Source organism: Passer domesticus, chromosome 2, assembly GCF_036417665.1.
Source record: "Passer domesticus isolate bPasDom1 chromosome 2, bPasDom1.hap1, whole genome shotgun sequence".
NCBI lineage: Eukaryota > Metazoa > Chordata > Aves > Passeriformes > Passeridae > Passer > Passer domesticus.
In genome coordinates this window covers 80540994-80565285 of record NC_087475.1, presented here as the reverse complement: position 1 = coordinate 80565285, position 24292 = coordinate 80540994, and the positions used below count along the sequence as shown (strand labels likewise).

The 24292-nt window shown below is 40.7% G+C and overlaps 1 protein-coding gene across 10 annotated transcripts in view; it reads left to right on the top strand.

The window, feature by feature from the left end:
• Positions 1-24292, top strand: part of FAT3 (FAT atypical cadherin 3) — a 398570-nt gene that overhangs the window by 325254 nt on the left and 49024 nt on the right. For all 10 annotated transcript variants that reach the window (XR_010356488.1, XM_064409542.1, XM_064409543.1 and 7 more), the window contains 6 exons: positions 3055-3251; positions 4318-4471; positions 5314-5547; positions 19159-19548; positions 21805-22019; positions 22773-22910. Coding sequence is in view for 9 of the 10 variants with exons in the window: in XM_064409542.1 (XP_064265612.1) it covers positions 3055-3251; positions 4318-4471; positions 5314-5547; positions 19159-19548; positions 21805-22019; positions 22773-22910 (1328 nt within the window). In the remaining variant the exon portion in view is untranslated. The remainder of the gene's footprint in view (positions 1-3054; positions 3252-4317; positions 4472-5313; positions 5548-19158; positions 19549-21804; positions 22020-22772; positions 22911-24292) is intronic.

Genomic DNA, 24292 nt, shown 5'->3' with positions numbered 1-24292 from the left:
AAAGGACTAATATGCAGGAAAGCCCTGATTAATATCATGAAGCAAAATAAGAATATTTAAGACTACTTTTATTAATGGTTTACAACATTAAACTCACTATGACAAGATTACAGCCTTTTATAAAGGAAAGTTAAGCTTGTTTTATGCTGGTGTTGAATTGAATAGAAGGAATTTAATGTCAATCAGCAGGGGTCTGCCTTCTTTGAAGTCACATTCAAGCTCAAGTCAGTGGACAGATTCTCATTTCCTTGGATTGTTTTCAGATCTGGGCAGTAGTATACATCAACACTCTCTGTAACCCTCTTTAGGAGAAATGTGTGTCTATATGACACAACAGATTAAACAATGGTGATTATTCCAGACTATCATGGAAATCAATAGGAAAAATGCTTAGTTTTGTGATCAAAAAGGATGGTTTTCTATCAACAGAAAATATTTGTATTTGATACATGAGTTTAATGCTGTATGATTCAAAAGCCTTTTATCTGTATGACTAATTTTCTGGAAATCCTCTTCATTACAACTTGCTTTTTTTGGCACAGTCACAGCTAGCACAAATGGTGACTCTTAACAAGAAAGATTTGCTCAGCCTGACTCAACTGACTTAGTTTTCATATTAAATAGAAACCAGTCTATCTTGTCATTGATAGCTAATGAAGAAGGCATAGATTACAGCCTGTGACCTCTTTCCTGCTTTTTGATGTAGAAAGAAGGTATGGAATGGACATTTGACTTTTTTGATTGGCTTTAAGCTCAACTTGAAGTTCAGACCTCCTCTGTTGTTGTTATTTTGACAAAAAGGTCCCTGAGAACTGACAGAATTGTGACAACAGAAGCATCATATCAGAGACACTAATTGCCTGACAACAGAGTCAACACAAATAAATTCAGCCTTGGATTGTTTTGGTTTTTTAATACTTTCTTATGCAATCATTCAGTGGAAGTACTAGAGGGGAAGGTTTAAGAGCCTGGTCTTTCCATTCAGCTTGTACATATCCCACGACACATGTCAGAACCCTGATTAATTTGTAAGCAAATGCACACTAGCATATTTGACATTCTTGAATGTGTTACAAGAAAGAATAAGCATTCTCTTTATAGTTTTACAGCACTTTTAAACATGAGCAACATGGAAAGTAGTTCTGAGATTGAATTCCTGCATGGAGACCATAGGAGAAAGCTTAATATGGTGGGCAGAGAGCTAGTAGTGTGTTGGCTGCAATTATAGTTCAGCCAGTGGAGCATCATGATGCTTTTTAATATTTCCTCACTCAGTTTCTGTAGTACATGAGTTTGCTATGAGTGTAGTGCTCTATCCTCAATTATTAAATATACAGACCAAGCTGGGCCCAGGAGACTGGGTAGTTGGCTTTACTGGCTTTGGCTAGGGTAGCATTAATTTTCTAAAAAGAATCTGCTATGGAGCTGTGATTTGGATCTGTGAGGTCACAGGGATGTTTTAGTTACTGCTGAGCAGAGCTTACACAGAGTCAAGTTCTTTTCTAGTCCTCAGGCAAGCCACCAGTGAGGAGAGGGGGGTGCACAAGGAGTTGGGAGGAGACACAGCTGGGACAGCTGATCCCAACTGACCACATGGATATTCCACTCTATATGGAGCATGCTCAGCATATATCTTCCCAAGTAACTGTCAGGGTGACAAAGCCCTGCTTTCCTGGAGATGGCTGAACACCTGCCATGAATTTTTTTTTATTTTTTTTTTTTGCTTATACACAGAGCTTTTGCTTTACCTATTAAACTGTCTTTGTCTCAACCCATGGGTTTTCTTACTTTTACCCGTCAGATTCTCCTCCTATTCCCACTGGGGAGGAAGTGAGCAAGCAGCTGTATGGGGCTTAGCTGACTAGCAAAGTCACAACATTGGTTTAAAAGATTTTACTGCCTGGTCTGACAGGAGTTTTAGATCAGACACACAGAAAGGTGGTTAAAAGTGATTTCTTCATGGACCAGGCAGGAGACTGTACTATTTCAGATAAAAGAGTAAATAACTGTTAGAAACATTAACAATTGTGCCTGCCTTAATTATTGCACACTTCTGTATGTGGCATGTTCTTCCCTTCCCTTCCCTTCCCTTCCCTTCCCTTCCCTTCCCTTCCCTTCCCTTCCCTTCCCTTCCCTTCCCTTCCCTTCCCTTCCCTTCCCTTCCCTTCCCTTCCCTTCCCTTCCCTTCCCTTCCCTTCCCTTCCCTTCCCTTCCCTTCCCTTCCCTTCCCTTCCCTTCCCTTCCCTTCCCTTCCCTTCCCTTCCCTTCCCTTCCCTTCCCTTCCCTTCCCTTCCCTTCCTCCTGAGGATGATGTGGACCAAAACTTTCCCTCTCCCAACCTCTTTTTGTCAACATTGTCACAGTCAGTGTCAGTGTTATGTCATGGTAAAAAATTCTTCTGCTTTATCTCCTGCACACTCTTCACCAGCTTTCACTCTCACATAGATTTGATCCATTTGTACTGTTTGTCTTCCAACTGTTCCTCAAATGACCTCTTGTTAGGACTATTTGATACTAATGTGTCTTCCTGTGTCATGTAAACTTTTTTAAAAACTAGAATTTTAATAAGCACGAGAATGGCGCAGCTGTATGATAAAGCTTTCATTAGAGGATTCCTTAATAGAACCCACTTCCAGTCCTTGATTGCATAATCAACAGCTAATGAAATTGTCTTGGTAACAAGAGCTACGGTGTATTACATCCTCTCCCGAGACTGAGTGGAAAGACAATTGTACCAGCCCGAGAGGACTATTGATTGTTCACAGTTTGAATTTGATTACCCTTACGGAGAACTGTACAAGAGATCATCTTCAGCTCTGCTAAATGGATTTTTTTTCCACTGAAAGTTATCAGTTCACTTTCATACAGGGCATTCAGGGGGCAGTAAATACAGGGAGTGTAATTTCATTACAGTTTTCCTGAGTCTGCAGGTTTGGAAGCACCAAAAGCTGTGAAAGAAATCATGGCTGCTTAGTGATGTGTCTCTGTGTTTAAACCAGGTGGGAGCTCTGAAGGGAAACCACAGCTCATTGTGTGTTGCCTGTCTTATTACAGGAGGGAATCCCAAAGGAAAGTTCGCTCTGGGACTGGTTCAGAACGAATGGAAAGTTTATGTTAAAAGGCCTCTGGATCGGGAAGAGCAAGACATTTATTATCTGAACATCACTGCCACAGATGGCCTCTTTGTGACCCAGGCTGCTGTGGAAGTGACTGTCACTGATGTTAATGACAACAGTCCTGTTTGTGAGCAGGTGAGTTAACACCACCCATGGCACTGGCCACTGTGTTGAGAGCAGTGCTTTCCCTGCGGGTGTCTCTTGCTGTTTGCAAGTACTCAGAGTACTCCTAGGCAATGCTGATTTTCATCCTTATTGTCTTAGTTGAAGAATCTGGAGTGATCTGGGAGTGAAGCAGAATAAAGCATTCCTGTGAAGCCAAGATTGAAGGATAATGGTCTCATAAGCTTTCAAAGGAGTCTTGTATGCAGTGGCCTTAGTTGGCTTTACAACAGATGATGTGTTGTGAGGTGGCATTGGGCAGCTACTCCTCCCCTGTAAAAAAGAATGAGCTGTCCCTTCACCACCCGTGTGGAAATGTCATCCATCTGGTTTAACTCCAGCTTTCCTCAATTTTCTAGATACCAGACATCCAGTGGAAGAGAAGAATATAGCTTGCTGTCCTGTTGTAGAGAATGGATGTAGTGTGCCCTGAGCACAGCTTTCAGAGTGCTAGCTGTCTTGTTTTGTGGAAAGGCAATCTAGGGAACTCATTCTAGTGCAATAGAAAGGTCTGCGTGAAAGAAAAAACATGATAAAACCCAGAGTTCCTTGCTGGTACTAGTCACAGAAAATTTATAAGTGTGTGTGTGTGTGTGTGTGTGTGTGTGTGCATGCACATACTCATATAATTCCCATTATTACATTATCATTCACTGTTGGATTAGTCTCATTGCAAGAACCACTCTGGGGAATCGCAATCTGTATTTCCCTCAAAACTGCTTGATGAGGTGATAAAAACAATTGTTTCTGTTAGCACACTCATCAATATTTTCATTTCATAGGTGTCAATGGAATAAACAGAAGATACAAAATGGTATTGCATTAAGCACCTGAGATGAGCCCTATTCACAGTCATAATTTGGCATTGTTTCTGTGACACCTTAAAGCTTAACAGTGATTTGAATTTCTAGGAATGTGTTGTGTAAAGGAAAATTGTTTCCTGTACAGAAAGATGCACTACAAATAGTTTTTAATAAAAGGTGGTTCAAAGACTAAAATACTGCTACAGCATTACTTGCATGTCTGTTTTTGACTCTAGGTTGCATACACAGCATTGTTTCCTGAAGACATTCCACCAAACAAAGTAATTCTCAAAATCAGCGCTAAAGATGCTGACATCGGGCCCAATGGTGAAATTCGCTATTCTCTTTATGGTTCGGGGAACAATAAATTTTTCTTAGATCCAGAAAATGGTAAGAAGACAACCAAATGTTTCTGAATAGCCTTAACCCCTCTACATCTGGGTCCTGGTTTCCTTAATCAGAGTTAGGTTACATGTGGCTATCAGGCAGTTGTTCCAGTTCTGGCAGATGTGGGTGACCATTCGAATGGTAGCAACAGGAGGGAGAAGAGGGACATCTTTGTTGGCCAGGTTGGGTGTTATAACCAGAACAGTGGATATCCATCCTTTTGTTTCCCTGCAGCTCTAAGTTAGACCAGAGATTTATCATAGAACCACAGGATATTTTGGGCTGGATGAGAACTTTGAAGGTCATCTAGGCCAAACCCATATGCAGATTCATCTTCAAAGAGATCATGTTGATCAGAGACCCATCCAGTTAAGTTTTCTAGGGCTGTGCCAGTGTTTCACCACCTTTATCATAAAAAATGTCTTCCCTTATATCTAGTCTAAATCTACCCTCTTTTAATTTAAAACTATTACTCATATCCCAGCAGGTACTGCTAAAAAGGGAATGTTTCTGTCTTAAGAAGTCTATAAATCTTGAGAGTAACAGAAAGAAAGACTTGGAGAAACATAGTGGTGTTTGTATGGGTGAAGCTTAGGCTGCTGTTAAAGCCACCATGAATGGCTTGGCATCCCTGCACTCATATTGGCACCTCACTTTCTTGGGTAAAGAGGAAGGGGAAGTGACACTGCTGTGAGTTTTTAATCTCTTTGTTGGAATAAGCAATGTTGGTTTTGTTTTCTCTTTCCCATTCCTGTGGAACACATGGTTTTGAGACATTCAGGCAGTCTAGAATTAGTGATGTTGCTACAATAATAATGATAGCTGCTGCTTTTAAATAATTTCAGGTGAGCTGAAATCTTTGGCCCCTCTGGACCGAGAGAAAATCCCGGCATACAACTTGGTTGCCCGAGCCACTGATGGTGGTGGCAGGTTTTGCCAGTCAGAAATCCATCTTATCTTAGAAGATGTTAATGATAATCCACCAGTGTTTTCATCTGACCACTACACTGCTTGTGTTTATGAAAACACAGCCACTAAAGCTTTATTAACAAGAGTCCAAGCAACTGATCCTGATGTTGGTAAGTGGATAACGTTGCAAAAAAAAAAAGTTTATTAAAATTCTGTGGGTTGGTGGAATTGCAGCGCAGATTTGCTTTTCTATTTCTAAATGTCTTCATTTTCTCCTCCTCATTCTTCTTTATCTTCCCCATTTCTTTCTCTTCTCTTTTTTCACATCAAAATGCTTGTGTCTGATCTTGACATAATGGTGTTACAAACAGAAAGGCGTTGCAGCAGCCACAGAAGCATGTAGTTTTCTCTTGATCAGCAATAGCTCTGCTTAGGGGGGAAAGATATTTCTGGGGCTAAATTGCAACTTTTCATTCAGTGGTCTCTCCTCTTTTCTTGAGCCATGATTTCGAATGCCCGTGCCTCTATTTATGCAAATAATATACTTACATGCCACAGGGACCTATACCTGATTAATCACAGCTTTTCTAGAGTTTTATACTGCAATAGCTCCCATTTGTTCCAGCTGGTTACCTTAGCATAAAACTATTGTACACTGTGAATGTGCATTATAAATGTTCTGGTTACTTAACTGCACGCTCTTTGAAAGTGTAATAGTTTATTATATGAGGACCTTAGCCTTGAAATGTGGGCCCAATTATAAATGTTTAAAGGGGAGTCATTTTGCATAATACAAATGGTGGTAAAGAGTAGTGAAACCTACTACTGAATATTAGAAAAATTTTTAGGTCATTCACTTGAGTTAAATTACTTTGGGGTTTCTTTGGGTTTTTTTCTTCCTTTGTTTTGGAGGTGTTTTGTAAAAACTATGGCCTGAGTAGTTTCATGTAAAAAGCAGATCTTTCATTCAGTGAAAAAAAACCAATTTGCTGAGTGTAGAGTGCATGCTGGAAATTTCAGTTATTTGTGAGGCTGATATACAGGAATTCATAAAGGAGCAGCAAACGTTCATTAATGTATCTATGAAGAGCCACATTATATGCCATGGTTGAAAACTCGCAATTAAAATTATGATACTGTCCTGCAGTGAAGAGCCAATTACTGGTGGTAAACTACTGAACCATCTGAAGAGACAATGTTGTTATTTTCCACTGTTGTATTAATTGCCATTTTTCTTGTAGGTTGGATGACATTTGAGGAGAGAGGGGACACAATTAGAATAAAAAGTTGTCAAGAAAAGTTCTTGCTAGTGCCAACTTTATATAACAAGGTGGTTAACAATGCAAAAAACCCACAAACTATGAGCTAGTTGCTGTACCTTCCTTCTGAAACTAGGGAAGTTAAAGGGAGGGATGGATGTGATGAATGAGAAGCGGCTATGTACTTTATTAATGCTTAGACCTGAAAATCAATCCATACTGTGTATCATAAGTAAATTACTAAAAAGTTCCTAAACCTGGATTTTGTTCTAATTACTGTTCTGTTAGTCCCTACCAGATTCACTGATTCCCTATTGCTAGATAATGAATGAGTTCAGGTAGTGTAATGTTCCCATGAGATAAAAATTATATTATTGATATTCCTGATGGGCTGTGATATTCCTCTAAGGCTTTTTGAGGTGTTATCCTGAAAACATCAGTGGAGGCAGTAATCATCGTACAAATAAGTTTTTAACATTCAGAAAACATCTTGTGATCAGACTTAGAATTTGCCTGCTCTGCTTTGGGCTTGAAGGGCCATGTACTGTAAAGGCAGGAGCATGAATATTGAAGCCTTGAGAGAAGTTCCTTTGTGGTCCACAACTAAACACAATTTAACAGAATCCTGGGAATACTATGTTCAGACACTGTTGGATAATTAAGACAATTTCCAGTTAAGAGAAAAATAGAGTTATATCTGCCTTGTACCTTTGATATCTGTTGAAGTTCCTGATCTCATAATATCCTGTGAAATTATAGGGCTGGACCATAAATTGCTGTTTAATATATTTATAATTTGGATACATACTTAGGAACTAGCTGTACCAGCTGGACACACACTGAGGGAAAATTGTGATCCTTCTTCATAGTATTCAACAGAAGAAAACAGTTTTAACTGTTTAGTAGCACACAGGTTCATTTTCCATAACCTCTACATACAGCTGGGGATCTTAAATTACATGATCTCCTGAAGGAGAGAGAGCATACATAAGTCTATTTCTTAGGATATTTTAGTGGTTTTAATTGAAAACAATTCTTTCTTCTATACTGCTGTGATTGGAAAGTTTTAGTATTTCCACAATATGGTATTTGAGACTTATTCACCTACCAGCAGGACTGGAAATACTCAAACTAAGAAATGAAAGTGAAATGCTGGTTCTACATTTTTTCAAGAGGTTCACAGAAAGCAGTGAATTTTTCACCTCCCACTGTCTCCAAAGCAAAGTGCCAAATTACTCCATTTTGTTCAAATCAAGGCACTAGAAGAGCTGGAATGAGGTGTAATTACATGAGCAAACCCATCACACAACTGCAATATCAGCCTGTTTCAAAGGAATGAGGGTTGTGCTAGGGCAGCGACTCTGAGGAAACCTACATGGGACTTTATCAAATTTTTAACATCATACTTGCCACAAACTTCAGAATAAACGTGGAGCCCGAAGCTGAGGTACGGGCACATACACATTTCCAGTGCTACTTGTGTTTTCTGCATGCACAAATTGTTGTGGCCTCGCTCACAGAGTACAAGAATGAATGACAGCATCATCCAAGCTCAGCAGTGCTTTAAGCGATGGTTAAATCCTGCCTCACTTGCAGGTGCTGTGCTTTGTGAATGACCTCTGTGCTCAGGCCTGTTTCCATTATGATTAATGGTGTAATCTACCAAAGGCAGGAGCACTTATTGTACTGAAAATGAACATTGCATTGTCTATCCTTCTGCAGTCTTCTTCATCACCACTGGGGCATCAGCCATCCAGATCTGTAGTCAGTTTAGTGATTTCACTGGCCAATTGATTTTTTTCTGGGTTTATGATGAATAAAGATGAGATTCTAATTTGGCTCTCAATGGGAATAGCCTTGTCAGGCAGCTCTGTCCTGCCTGCCACTGCTGCCTTCCAGTCTCTCTCTCCCTTAGTCAATGGTTAAAGCTGTGGCAGATCATCCCCATTCCCTGCACAACCAGCCAGCACAGGTGGACTGGACCATCTTTGAGACAGCACCTTGTATTGCATGCAGCCAACATGCAGGAATACACAGGCATGTAGGTAAAAAATTGGCAGGAGCAGCCAATTGGTTGCAGAGTTCATGCAGTGTGCAGACTGCCCTGCTCTCTGCTCAGCTGCCCCTCAACCTCACAGCCCTTCCCCAGCCCAGGGCCCGTGCCAGTGCCTCACACAGGAGTTGTGGTAACATGCATGCTGCTAGGAGCCATCTGGTATCCATGTTTTGGTTTGGGAAGGCAAATCTGAGAGCTTCTCAGAGTCACTGATGAGACTGATCTGCTTGTTCCTTGAATAGCAGGCATTTTGTCCAACCATCCTGCACAAGCAGGGGCATCTACAGCAGGTTACCTAGGACTGAGTCCAGATGGCTTTTGGCTGCCTCCAAGGGCAGAGAGTGCTGTCCTCCAAGGATTGACTGCTATGCAGCATGAGCACATCAGAGGTCCTCTGGGAATAACCAGAGACCTGCACTGTGGATACAAACAGAAGTGTAACATCCTCATCATGATCTGTCATACATGAAAAAAAGTGTTATTTCAGGAAATCCCCTTCCACAGCTTACAGAATATTTAATAGCGTTGAGTAATGTAACCTGGAAAAACAATAAGCAGTGTGCTACCTTATTGAAAGCATTTTCTCACTTTTGTGCATAGGTTGCCTGGACTTTCAGATGTGTCCCAGCTTCTGCAGGGCTTGTAGCCTCAGCAGAATGGTCTAAGGTCTATTCACCAGTTCTGAAAAAAAAACCCATCCAGCTAGTTTTGAGTCAGTAGATTTGAATGATGAGCTTGGGTTTCTGTTATTTTGTTCCTAGTATTTGAAGCTTTGGTACTTAGGTGGATGTGAGAGACAATATGGGTGTTGAAAGCCTAATTCAGGAAGCCAGAATAAGATTTGAGACCCCCCCACAGATATGTTTATACAGTCAGGTTATATGGGTTAATTGTGGTTGAATTTAATTCTGTTCTTTAAGCAGTTTTATAGACTTAAATATTATTTGGACCAAGATTTATAGGAAGGATTCAGTTGTCAGCTGATTAGTGCACTTGTGTTTAGTATGGAGAGTTTAAATAAATCAAGTCTGTAATCAGTCTGATTCTTGGCATGGGGAGCTAATTATTCACCTTTTTACACAAAGTGGAAAAGCTGCAGCAGCAGAGACTCAGCCCTTCTGGGGGAAGTCATTTGACCTTCTTAGTAGGAGACATCTGCTTCCTAAACCCAAACTTCTCCAACAAGAATTGATAGGGAAACTGGTAAACTTGGGGAAGGAATGCAATTTTCTTTCTGGTTCTGATGGAAAATTTTAAGTTGGATTTCAAAGAAATCTGTGTCAAGAAATTACATTTTTCCTGCATGATTTGACCTCACAGATTTTGATGTTTAAATAAAGACTTGCTTTGTCAAAAAAAGCCCAAACTCAAACCCTTACCCTTACTATGTCTTGCTCACAAGGCACCTGTACAGGAAATAATACATTTCATTACTAGGGATGAATGGTAATATGACTTCCCCTTCAGGTTTCTGCCAGTCCAGTTTAGTGTGTACTTACCTCCAAGAGAATGGTGAAGCAGGTGTATTTTATCTTTTTTCTGCCTCTTCTCTCTTAGTGTCAATGAGAAAAAAAAGAAGAAATTACTAAAACAATAAAAATGAAGTATCCACCAGAAATACCGACCAAGGAATATAGATAGTTCTGTGAGGTTTATCACTGGTTTTCAAAAAGTGGCATCAGGATGCTGGTAAGCCCAGCATGGAAAAAAATCACTCGGGCTGTTCAATGGGTCAGCACTTTCAAGAATACACATGTGGAATAGAGTACAGACTTCAGCCTCATCAATGGTGGGCTTTGCTCTTGAAGGAATTAGGGCAGCTGAGCCTGTTGCAGTCACAGCTGCCTCACAGCTGGGCTTAGGGAAGTGTAAAGTGTTGCCAAGTGAGATTGCAGGAGGGTCAGAGAGAAGTGTAAAACAGTCACAGCTGGATTGGAGAGCAGCTCTCTGAATTACGTGTAATGATGAGTAACAAAATAATAGAAATGCTGAAGTAGGTATACCGATTTTGGCATTTTCTGGCAAAACCAGTACCCAGCAAACCTTTGCTTTGTGTGTTTGTTAATGTTGGGCATGTCTCTTAAAATGGACCTAGAAACTTCTGGAGCATTCAGGATCTGAAGAAAATGAAGGCAGGGATCAAAACATGAATAAAAAAGAATAACAGAGATAATAGGACAGAAGATGTACAACACCTCAAGAGCTAATAGGTAGTTAACTTTGGCAATGAGGCCAGCTAGACGGCATTTCTGGATATTGTCTCAGTTTTTGTAAAATAAATATTACAAGATTACAAATAAATATTACAAGATCCTCATAGAGGATGACTCATTCTCTTTAAAATATACATGGTGCTTCCTACATCTTCACCCACATTGTTTCCTCACAGACTTTTAAATAGCACCCAGGTTAGGGCTCTAATGCAGGATATGAAAGAGACATTAATTATTAATTCCTTTTACTCTAGCAATCCAAAACAGCACTGCATAAGTAAGAGGTGTAGTTAAAGTAGGGAGGTCTGTCCAGTGTCACTGAAGCTGCTTTCAGAAAGAATTTGAGAATCAGCCATGGAAGAAAAAACCAACCAACCAATCAACCAAAAGACAAAACAAAACAAACAAAAAGCCCAAAAAAACCAAAGCAAAACTACCAAAAAAAAAAAAAGAGAGAAAAAGAAAAAAACAACCAACTGAAAAAAAGGCAACACAAAACAAAAGGCATGAGTGAGCACTGCTCTATAGCCTGGTGGTTGATTTGGTTCTGGGCTCTGTTCCTCAGAGCTTATTCAGTGAATAGTAATAGTCCATGATGATGTATCCTTATACTCCTTCTTCCTGGAAACATGTCTTTACCATTGGACTTCTGTCCAGTCTTCCATAAGGAGAGTGGAAGGGCAATATCCAACATTCCCCAATTGTCTGGCCAGTCCTACAGACACTTGCAAGTCCAAATTCACTCAGTGAGCTGTTCAGGAGCAGACCTAGATTTTGCCTTCCTAGTAAAGGCAAAAACACTAATAGGAATGCAGACATACAGCACACTGGACCCCTGAAAAATTGCCAAATAAAAAAATAATAGGCTCTTAGGAGTTTAGATTTGACTTATTATTAGGAGGTAAATAAACAAGGTATTCAGGGATTTTTGGAAAACTCTATCAAAACATTCAGCATGACCCTCAGAATCCCTCAGAGAACCATATTTTTAAAGCTTCAGGGGTAGTCAGGGGAATGCAGTAACCCTCCTTGCATTAAAATAATGAGATGCGTGTATCAAGATGACTAAAAGCTAGTCTGCATTCAGGAACTGGAAGTCATCAAACCAATCTCATTTCCTTCTGCAACATGTGAGGAGGCCATATTGAAATAAATATTATGGGTGTTATGGCTTAGGTTTAGTGAGTTTTATGGCGTTGTACTGCACCATATTTTTGTGTGTAAGCCAGGGAAACATGGTCTGCACCAAACTGCTGTCAGGGGAGTTTATAGTAACCATTATACTGGAGGGGTAAGTTAAGAAAGGTAGTGGGTGCAGCACTGCTATTTTGATTCCTGAATACACAAATAGGCATAAGGACTGTATTGCTAAATGTCAGAAAGCAGACTGGTGCTGCAAGTTACCCTGGATAGTATCAAAGCTGCAGTTGTGGTATTTAACAGCTGGAAAAGTGGTATGGAAAAACCCAGTGCAAGTCATCAAGATAAATGTGACATCTCGTGTTCAGGCAAGAAACCCAAGTGCACTGGTGTTGTCTGGGTGGTGGCTGCCTGGGCAGCACAACTGCAGAGGTGCAGCTGTATTACTGTGACCCACAGGCTGAAGGGATTTACATTCTCATACTGAAAAGGCAAATACTTTAATGAGATGGGTAAACCAGAGTAATACTGGTAAAAAATAAGTGGTTCTTTCTATTTGATTGGTGTTGGCACATCCTGACCTGAAAGACTGTGTTGTTTTGAGTGCAACACTTCAGGGCTACATTTTACAGGAAAATGTAGGAGATTGACAAAAGAGATTACAAGTTTGGAAGAAAAGTCAGGAAATATTGAAAGAGTTGAGAGGGTCTGCCAGGAAAAAAAAGGAGTTGAGATGATAAAATATAACAGTCTCCAGCTATCAGATAAGTAGCTCTGAGGAAGGAAGTTGACCCTTGTTCTTTTTTCTTTTCCCTTGTCTTTTAATAATTTTATTCAATCTCAGCAAAAAGTCAGAACAAGATTTTTAGTTGTAAGAAAAGTGAGGCACTGGGGTATCCAAAGAGGTTATGCAAGTTCCTGATCAAAGGATAGGCCCTTGTTTGGGGATGAATTGCATCCATCTTGTCTTGGTGCAGGGATAAATTAGATGACCTCTCAAGGTTCTGGCTCTCTTTACACTTTCTCATATCTAGTAGTTTTGTTAATTTTTGAGATTTCCAAGACATTGTTAACAACATAGAGGCAAAAAAGTAGACAGAGGAGAATTGTATCTCTTGCATTATATTGAGTGAATAAACCCTGTCTTTAAACCGGATCACTTAAACATATATGTATATGAATAGTCTCTCTCTATGTATATACACATACACAAATATATAAAATATAATATACAAACTGTTTGATGACATGTCTGATGAAGGGGGGCTGAGGGAGCTGGGGTTGTTTAGCCTGCAGAAAAGGAGACTGAGAGGAGACCTTCTTGCTATTAATAACTACCTAAAAGGAGCTTGTAGTGAGGTGGGGGTTGGTCTCATCTCCCAGGTAGCAAATGAAAGGACAAGAGGAAATGGCCTCAGGTTGTGCCAGGAAAGGTTTAGATAGGATATTAGGAAAAATTTCTTCACAGGCATTGGAATAGGCTAGCCAAGGTAGAATTACTCCCCGTGAAAAAGGTTTAAAATGTGCATGGATGTGCTGCTTGAGGACATGGTTTGGAGCTGGGTTAACAGTTGGTCTCAGTGATCTTAGAGGTCTTTTTCTATCTTACTGGTTCTAGTCATGCTTATATATGCATATATATGTTTTTTATCTCTCTCCATGTGTACATTCCACTGCTTCTGGTTATGTTTCCCTATGTTGCCAGCTGCAATGTGTAATCCTAAATCAGGTATCTCCCAAATCCCAATTTCAGAAAAACTGACTCAGGAGGCACTGAAGGAAATAAGTATATATGTCAAGTGATGTAAACCACTACCCAGGAATATGAAAATCCCTAGTAGGAAAGGGATGGAGGACGAGCCAACTACCCAGATCTTGAGTTCCCACCAAAAAGACATCTCCTGTCCCAGCTGCAGTGGAAAGTGGGGTTTTAGACACCCATGGATGGTCCCATACTGCTAGCAGTTTGTACCTCCCATTTCTGTCAAGTATTTCCCTTCAGTAAGGGGCTGATTATCTCCAGGTCTGCCCTGCCCTCATCCCATGGTACCCTGACCCCATTGGAGCAGTGTGAATAAAGGCCTTTGGAGTTAAGGCTATCTTTTTCCCTCAGAAAAGGGAAAAACAGTGAAAGTCTATCTTGGTAACAGTGTTATGGATTGAACTCAGCCAGGTTTTCTGCTTAAGCTGTAAAAATCACTTGAAATATTTTCCCTATGGGGCTATATATTCTTCTACAGTTCAACAAGGCACTTCAGGCAAGGTTTCTCTTTCATCTCAAAATGATGGAGTAGAGTACTATAAAATCTGTTTTAGAATTCATCTTTTGTCTTGTTTGTTGTTAACGAAGTTGTGGAGTTTTATCTACTAGTAATTGGCCTTGTGGTTAACATTTGGGGAGTTGGGAAAGGTCATAGGTACACACCAGTGTTAATCAGCACATCATAAAAGAGGCAAGAGGAAGCACAATAATCAGATAGCTTGCTTTGTATGTCTGCAAACCAGACTAAACTGAAAAACAGGTTTTTTTCAGATTGCTTTCTGGTCTACATCTTGTTTGTTTATTTTTAATACTTGCCATTACACTTCTTTTCATAGGTTTTCGAAATGAAAACGAGTAGATGACAAAAGTTAATGTCATTTTTCAGGCATAAACTGAGTGGTCTAGCTGTATTTGGGGAAACACATTAAATAATGAGTTCAGGTTGACAGATGAAAACTGAAAGGAGAAACACTATGAGTGGCTTTTACTGTGTGTAATTTCTACTTCATGCATGATGCATAAAGGTATTGCCCACTGCAGAAACTTACTGTCATATGGGGATTGTGCCTGTTGGGTTAATGCTCAGCCTTTTAATTGGTGTCAGTCTGGATCAAAATGTGCTGTAACTCCACCATTTTCAGTTGTGATGCACCTCAAATCCTGTGTTCAGTTCTGGACCCTCACTGCAAGAAAGACATTGAGGGGCTGGTGCGTGTCCAGAGAAGGGACATGGAGCTGGGGAAGGGTCTGGAGCACAAGTCTGGTGAGGAGCAGCTGAGGGAACTGGGAGTGTTTAGTCTGGAGAAAAGGGAGGCTCAGGGGGGACCTTCTCTCTTGCTACAGCAACTTAAAAGAAGGTTGTAGTGAGTTGAGGGTCAGACTCTTTTCCCAAGTAATAAGCAGTAGGACAATAGGAAATGGCAGCAAGTTAAGCCACGGGAGGTTTAGACTAGAGAAAAGGAACAATTTCTTCTCTGAAAGCATTGTCAAGCACTGGAACAGGCTGCCCAAGGAAGCAGTTGAGTTACAACCTCGGGAAGTGTTTAAAAGATGTGTAGATGTGACACTCGGGGACGTGGTTGAGTGGTGGCCTCACAGTGACAGTGCTGGGCTAATCGATGATCTCAAAGGTCATTTCCAGCCTGAATGATTCTGTGATTCTGTGCTTTATACAAGGAGGATATTGATAGTGCTGAGTTGTGAAGCAAAGTTACCATATATTCCTGATGCTACTTAAAGTAGTAATGACATAGAAGTTGTCATGATGTGACATTGAGTGTGTGGCCCTTTGTTTTAGTACAGAAGAAACCAAGAATAAAAGCCTATTTGAAGAATGGAGTTTGAAGTACTAGGCGGGTGTATGTTTTACAAGCTCTGCACACCAGAGATTTGGCAAAGGGCAATATTCTATCACATGCTAATACAACTCTAAATAGAAAATGTGCTACCTTATTCCTTTATTTAAAAAGAAATGTACTGCAATTTTCTTATTGTAATAGTGATTCCTGCAAAGGCTTTCCTTGTTCAAATAGCTCATGCTCATGATTGGCACCTTGGAAATCTGAGAAGTTTGAGTGAGTGAGTTGACACAAAACAGTTTGCAAACATTAACCCCCCAACAGCTGTAGGCAAGCAGTGTGGGAGGATTGCTCTCTTTACCAGTGCAGGAACCATGGCATTGAAGCAGTTGTTTCTTTTCCACAGAAAGCATCTCCTTTTATAACAGAATTTACCATCACCTCTGTGGCAGGGATGCCACTGACACATACACGCTGGTGGACACTTCTCTCTCAGGATAGGGTAGCCCCTGGACTAAAGCATTTTGAATTTCAATAGAAATAGCTTCCTTTTTCACCTTTGCCTCATGCCCATTTCTCTCCCAGCCTTGGGTCAGAAAGCTCGGTAGAAACAGCTATTGATGTAACACAACACTTCTTCAGAGTGCTGTTTCTGCCTCAGTTTTTCAATGATTTTACTCCTAAGAAGCAGGTATTAAATTCCACCCCTGAAAACACTCTATGAGAGCGTCAGCACACAGATCTCCCTCTGTATGTCTCCTTTTTTTCTCCTTTTGGCATTTAGGCCAAAAGCCACCAAGGGTTGGTATCTCTATACTCACTTAGGTCTTCTGACCTGATCTTCTGTCTCTCCTTGCATAAAATGGCACTTTCACCTGTAAGAGCTTTTCTTTCATGTCCTATGGGAAAAATAAGACTGTTCTCTTCATCATACCAGACTGGTACAAGATAACCTATATCTCTGGAATTTCTGTATACCTCTCTTATTTTCCAGGGAGGAAAAATAAAAGCACTTACCTTCAAGATTTTACTGTCTCCATTTCTGCCTAAAAATCCCTTATGTTACAGTGAGCAACTAGAACACCATAATCTGTATCTGATCTGTCTCCATTGTAGGAACACCAGCAATGGCTTACAAAAAACATTTTTAATATTTTGTTAATTCGTGGACATCACTTTTAGGAATTAGAATACAAGGAAAGGGGCTAGGTTATATGTCGGATTGCCTTTACTGGAGATATTGCCTCCTGTAAATAAACTCACCCTCCATACCATCGCTTGCACCAAATTCTATCTCCCCATTCCCCATTGCAAGATACTCTTGCTGAAGTTTCCTGGTGTTCCAAGACACAAGGCATCCATTGGCCATTTCCTTTCTAGCTGTGTGTGCTCTCAAGGACTGTGGTATATGAACCTTCTGGCTTGTGCCCAGGTGTGCTGTGGTGCTGTATCAAAAAGAGAGTTTGTGCCAGAGAAAAATGCAAAGCAGACGAAGGCTGTCCTGCAGTTACAGGTGTGTAGAAGTTGTGTGTTAGGGCCCCTGCCTCAGAGTGTTTGATACTGTGAAGAAACCAGCAGGCACCAAGAGTTGCTAGTGCAGAACACTAAATAGTTTTGCACTTAAAACTCATGTGCAGGTTGGTGTCCAGCAGCGTGCTCTAAATCAAGGGGAAAAAAATTCCCATTTTCCAGCATCCCTGAGGATCAGCTGTTACTACTAACTCATTAATTGTTATGGTCATATCTGTCCTTTTTTTATAAGTAGAAGTTGGAGGATGTGTAGCTGAAGGAGATCCTTCCCAGCTGGAAATGTAGATACCTTCAACCATTCAGACTCTGAAAATCTTCCACTTTCTAGAGGGTTTTACTCCTTTTTAATGTTTGTAAGTTTGGTTGACTGTCAGCTGGAAGAGTATTTGGATGTATGTATCAAGAGACTAAGGAAAGAGGTGAGTATGCTCTCCAGCAGCTATAGAAGCCTTCGTGTTTTAACATGAGGGAATTTCCTGTGAATTCGTGGGCTCAGTTCCTCCTCTGTAGGACAGGAGTCAGTTCCTTAATTGCCTTGCTGTTTTGCTGAAGGTGGGACATTTTATTTTCCACATTTGTGATGCTATGGTGAATAGACAGGCTTTGCTGTGATTAAAATACCAAACCAAAACAACACAAAAATACCTAACAGCCTAGTTCACTGCCATATTGCCATTTAATTTGTTCTATATTTTAAAGACATTTGAACCTTTTAAATATGCTCTGGTGTCTCAAGCACTGCATAAAAACTTTATTCTCTGAAGAGCCAAATAATAATTCCTACTGCCCTTCAAGTAGGGTCTGGGACTTTGTAGTTGCTCTAGCTTTTATGTGCATGTGATTGAACAAAGAGTCTCCCAGCTCCCCCTTGTGTGGATGCTCAACTCCTGCTACATCAAGCAGAAAACAACTGTGATTTGTGCTGCTTTTGATCAGACATTTCTACAATGCTTTGCTGCTGGAAAGCAGAATAATACTGTCACAAATTTTAAATTAACAAAATATGCCTAGAAGGGATTGGTAGCTCTTGTTCATCTGATTAATGTCAGGCTTGTAAAATCTGTTCTCCAACAAAAACAGCAGCAAATGCTCAAGTGAGAGATGTTGAAAACAGAGACTCTCCATTTTAGTGGATCTTTGTGTTTTAGTTATAATCTCTTAGTGAAGCACCCAGGATGAAATCACAAAATCAACTAGCATCGAGGGACTTGAATTAGCTTATATCTGTGTTCACTTTTAATTAGATTTGAAATGGCTATCCCACTGTAGTGCAGAAACCAAGTCAGTACCATCCCCTCAGGCCTTATTACTGACAACAACCTTAGCACAAATCTGCATATTCAGCAGCCAGGTGGATAGGTGCTTTGTATTGGGAAATACGGGCAGGATTTGAAAAACACAGGATATCTTTTGTACAACTCAATTTTTGCTCTTAGGCTGGGGAACAGAGGGACTTTCCTTTTCAAAATGTTCATATTCTGGCATGAGTTTTTTTATGCAGCTTTTGTTTAGAAGGTATCATCTTATGATAATATTTTTCTGCTCAACAGTGGAATCAAGGCAGCACTGGTAGCAAGTACATTCTGTGCCACCTGATGTATTTCTACGGGTTTATTTTCCCCTTATGTACATTTCTATTCCTTCAAGATGTGCTCTGAGACATTTCCAATTTCAGCATTCTGCTTGTCTCATCTAATTCAATTATAAGCTGTTCTGGGCAAGGACCATATCTGGGTTCTGCTTTCGAGTTTCAATATCAAACAGTTTTGCAAAGTAATCCTCAAAAAAAAGTATCATGATGAGGGAAGGAACTTGACTTATCCACAGGGATTTGTCATGTTAGAAGAGCATGCCCTGACCTCCCAACTTTCAGAAATATTGTACCCACAGGCACTCCTACCTCTACCCCCACTGGAAATGCTCAGTGTGATAGCAGATTTTGCTTAGGGTTTCCATTATATGGGGAGAGATTTTTCTTCTCTTTATTTCTCATTTTCATTTTCCCATTTGCTTCTCTTTCAGGCGTGAACAGAAAAGTCACCTATTCCCTGTCAGACTCTGCAGATGGTTACTTCTCAGTTGACCGATCATCAGGAATCATTATTTTGGAGCATCCACTTGATAGAGAGCTTCAGTCCTCCTATAACATCACTGTAAAGGCCTCAGATCAAAGCATTGTGCTGACCTTATCCTCGTTTGCCACCGTTACCATTACAGTGCTAGACATTAATGACAACCCTCCCGTGTTCGAAAGAAGAGATTATCTTGTTACAGTACCTGAAGACACCTCACCTGGCACTGAGGTCCTTTCTGTTTTTGCTACAAGCCAAGACATTGGTACAAATGCTGAGATTGCCTATTTCATCAGATCAGGGAATGAGAAAGGGAAGTTCAGGATTAACTCAAAAACAGGTTTGTGAAATGGCTCTTACTTGCAGTGCTAAATTAAAGCATCAGAAAAAACATGAATGCTTTGGGGAAGGCTCTTGGACCAAAAGGCTTCCAAGGCCAGAGACTCACAGCTTGTCATTGTGTAATTAACTACACAGTTAAAAAGCGATTTTAGGTTGGAGAGTGATGTCAATTACAGTCACACATGGCTGCCCCAGCTCAAGTGGAGAATACTTTTCTCCATTAGTAAGTCTGTCGAAGCCAATATAGATGTGACAACCTATTAGCCAAACTCTGCAAAACACTTCTGAACACTTGCAATGTTCACTTGCTTACCAGCTGAGTACAGCCTCAACTGTCTGCCCCTTAGAAAGCATCAACCAGTGCTACCAGGACCTGTTAGGAACAATTCAGTCCTAATAGATGATTGCCATTTATGTAGCTATATGCAGCTTCCCTGACTTAGGTTCTGATTTGTCTTTTTGACTTCAGCCATGGCTTGGGTTGAGGTCTTTTTGGTTTAGCAGTCCACCACTGCTTCTCCATAAGAAATACCAAGCAAAGGTATCATATTTGGTGTAAATGGCTCATTTTCTTTGAATTTCCTTAGCAGGATATATTACTTATCCTCAATGAGTTTTTATTTCATCAACTGTAAGTTGTTTCTTCTGTGCGTCCTGTAGTGGATGCCTTTCCTCTCATAGCATCCAGAATGTGCAGTACAAACCTGCCACCACAGTCTGAGAGCAAAGCAATCTTGATTTTAAAAGCTGAAGAGAGCACTTCTTTGGGTGCAACTGTAATAGCCAGTAACATGAAAAATCTCAAAATTATGCATTGTGTCATTTCTATAATTGTGTGCAAAAATTGCTCTCCACTCTGCAGAGGCTGCTGCCTCTCATGTGAGGGACGTAACATAACTCTGTGTTGTCTGTCATCTTCATCATGTTGATTAGTGCTAGCAAAATTTAAACATAAATATGCCTAGGCAGCGATACTTAACTTCACATTTGACAATGAAGCCAAGGAAATAAATCAATAAAAACCCATAATGAAGCTTAATCACACAGGAAAAAAAAAACCCAAAACTAAAACTATGTATTATTCATTAATGTGTGACAGCTCCATTATTATCCATTTAGAGGCAGGAGCTCAGTTTCTAGACAGCAGAGTGGTGATGTAGCATGCCTGATCAAAGCATGAAAAATAATGTCCTTCACACCATTTATCAGTGGGACCTAACTCTCTGCTAGCCACTTGGAAGCTTCTCTTCAGGGCTCCTGCTTTCAGCAAGTCATGCTGAAAGGTGGAATTTCTTTGGAAAGAGCCCAGACAAGATTAAGAGGAATAGTCTGAGGTCTGTAAAATGTGACTTAACAGGAAAGACTGAAGGAATTAAGGCTGTTTAAGCTAGAAAAGAGAAGACATGCTGTTAGTTTTCATGCCTATAGAAATTACCTGTGAAGAAGAAGGGAAATAAACTGTAGTCCATGCCCAGTCATAAGAAGGGAACGGGCTTAAATTACATTTGGATTACTTTGGTAAAATAATAGGAAGAAATTCCTAGCTGTAATGTATATTAAGGCCTGAAATAAATTTCCTAAGAAGGTTAGGAAGCTGATATTGTTGGAGGTTTGTAAGAACACTAGAAATTAGATCATTTCTGTCCTAGAGGGAATCTGGGTGCATGCAGTGAATCAAGTTACAGAGAATCTTAATTTTGGTTGTGTGGTGAAGTTACACAAAATTTATAAACCTAGTTGAGTGGGGAAGTCTCTGTTTAATCACTTAAATGATAGACAGCTGATTTCTCAGAGGTATTCATATCCTATTCATTTGTATTTAATTCATGAGAAGTTAATTGTGTGGGAGTGAATTTCTGTTGACTTGTCAGGGCTTATTTCCAGAGTCGGCATCCAGTTCTCCCAAAGGCTCTGTGAATGAGATGGTAAATGGGTGAATATGGCCCCCACTTCTTCATCTACGATACTCACGTAATGAAAGCTATTTTCATGAGGAACCATTCATTGCCTCATGCCTTGTAAAGGTCCTCTCTACAAAGGCAACCCAAGTGCAATTGGCATCATTCTTTAATCAAACGACAGCAGTAGAAACCTGAATAAACATTTTTATTGGATTGGGCAGTCTTACAGTTAGTGTTGTATGTGTGCCATGGCGATAAATAGCATGCTGCACTGTTTACTACAGTCAAATCCCTTGCTCTGTGGCATTATTTATTTTTTGCCGGCTGTTGACATTCCCTTCTTTGCTTCAAAGGAGTGATTTCCATTATTGAAGCTTTGGATTTTGAATCGTGCAAGGACTTCTACTTAGTGGTGGAGGCGAAGGACGGAGGAACGCCAGCCCTGAGCGCGGTTGCGACGGTGAACGTGAACGTGACGGACGTCAACGACAACGCGCCCACCTTCAGCCAGCCTGTCTACAGCGCCGTCATCAGCGAGGACGCGGCCGTCGGCGACTCCGTGGTCATGGTGAGCGGGGCCCTGGGTGGCACTTAGGTGCCATGAAGCCCTCTGCCCCTAAAAAACTGCTGCACTGCTTAATTATGATAATTATTACGTCTTGAGGCCCCCAAACCATTTTCTAGACAATACTCTGCGTCTACTACTGCTCCCCAAGCTGCTGTTAGTTTCTCCCCAAAAGAAAGTGGCAGTACTGAGCCATTCTTTTTAACCCTGTTGTGCTGTCAGAGAGTAATGGCATATTTTAGGTGTTGCATTTGAATCAGCTAGAAAAAAACAGACAGGTTTTAACAAAAAGGCACAATTCTACTTTTCAGTGAAATACAATCATAGAGTGATAGGCTTGGATGAGATCTTAAAGGTCATCTAGTTCCAATCCCTATGCTGTGCATAGGGACACCTTTCACTGCGCCAGGCTGCTCAGAGCTCCAAATGCATAGTATTTGTGTAGTCTGGCATGCAGTGTGCCATCCCCAAACCTCACAATATTCTCATCTGGCAACTTGTGGCTCCAGAGAGAGAGTGTTGTATGGAATATTAAGATTAAAATATTCTCTATGTTCTCAGACTAGAATTTTGAAAAGGCCCAAGTGAAGCCTCCTAAAAAAACCTATTGGATTGATGCTTTAGAGGTGTGCAGCTCAGGTATAACCAGTCTGATGGAATGTAAAGTTTACTTTTTGGTGTGTTGAGCAATTAATGTATCATACAGATCACTTGATATTTGTTTTTTCTAATTTTTTGTTCTTCTCTCAAAAAAAGTTGATAGCAGAAGATCTGGACAGTCCTCCCAATGGTCAGATTCATTTTTCCATAGTGAATGGAGATCAAGACAATGAATTTTCAGTTGATCCTGTTTTGGGACTCGTGAAGGTTAAAAAGAAATTGGATAGAGAAAGGGTAAGACATGTGGGACTTCTTAACTTGCAATGACTTACAGATGTGCATCAATCTCCACTCTGCTGCTAGCTTGTGTTGAAGGAGTATCTTTTATACTCTGCAGCAATCAGCCTGAGATGCTCCAACAGGTCTTTCTAACATTTCCCCACTTCTTTCCATGCCAGCCCTGTCCCCAGTCTATCTACATGCCAACTGCTCTGCTGCCACCCCCACCCTGCACCCTCACAGCCCCTGGGGTTGCATCAGGGGAGAGGAGCAGCCCTGGATTTCTCCCGTGGTGCCAGCAGGAGCTGCTGCTGTGTTAATGAGCTGCCTCCTCTCCCTGTGTGTGCAAGCTCACACGTGCAGCTGTGTGTGCAACAGAGGGGTTACAAAACGCTCCAGATTGTGTCACCGAGCGCCGAGCTGAGACCTCAGCCATTAATTAGCGCTCTGCAAAACATGTCACTGGGGAGGGGATGTTATGAAGTGGCCAGGCTGTACCAAAAGAGAAAGAGTGCTTCATTAAATAGGTTCTGCTGCTTTGTTTGCTCACTCCATTATTCATTCAGGATTATTTATCACCATTTTGCCATAGCTAGCAATTAGCAGCTTTTGGGGAAAAAAACAAACAAATGCAGTTGCCTGTGCTACTAGCAGGGCAGGAGAGTGCTACGTGGCTTCAGAAACCTTGCAGCACATAAGGAAATCTGTGCCTCCTGCCTCTCAGCAATGCACCCACAAAACCGGGGAAGCAGATTGCTGCCTTCAGAATATGGGCTCAGCTGGACAAGCTCGTTACTGGAAGCAAACCTGCTACTTAAAACAGTGGCAAAAACCCCTTTCAGTATTTTCACAAAAGCAGGATTAAATTGTTCATGTTTGGTGGTAAAATTACTTTACCACAGACTGTCTAAAACAGGGGAGTAACAATGGCTGTGCATGTTACAAGTTGACTGTAATAAAAGCACAGGCTGAGTTCCTTAATATGACTTTTTCAAGTTTCTGAAGTTCAGTCATGTGCGGCTGCATTCAGACACACACACTTACCTTCACTAGAGTGTGCATGTGTAATGCCAGCTGTGTTAGGTCTGCATTTTCCAAGGTTTCCCTCAGTTAAAATAAGCTGTGATATTGCCTTTTTCTTTGCTTCCTTGGCGCATTTCCTAGACACAGGTGTTTCTGACCCCTTCAGGAAAAATTATATATGATGCCCCATCTGCTGTAGATCCCCAAAGGTAGTGCTGACTCCCAGGATTCAGTGGTTTAAGGGAACTTATTTCCAGAGCTGTAATCACACGGAGACCATGACTTTTGCCATCTACCTTTCTGGGATACATTGAAATGAAAGCAAACACAGAAGAAAAAAATTTGGAAAGATTCTACAAAACTCTCTGGTTTTA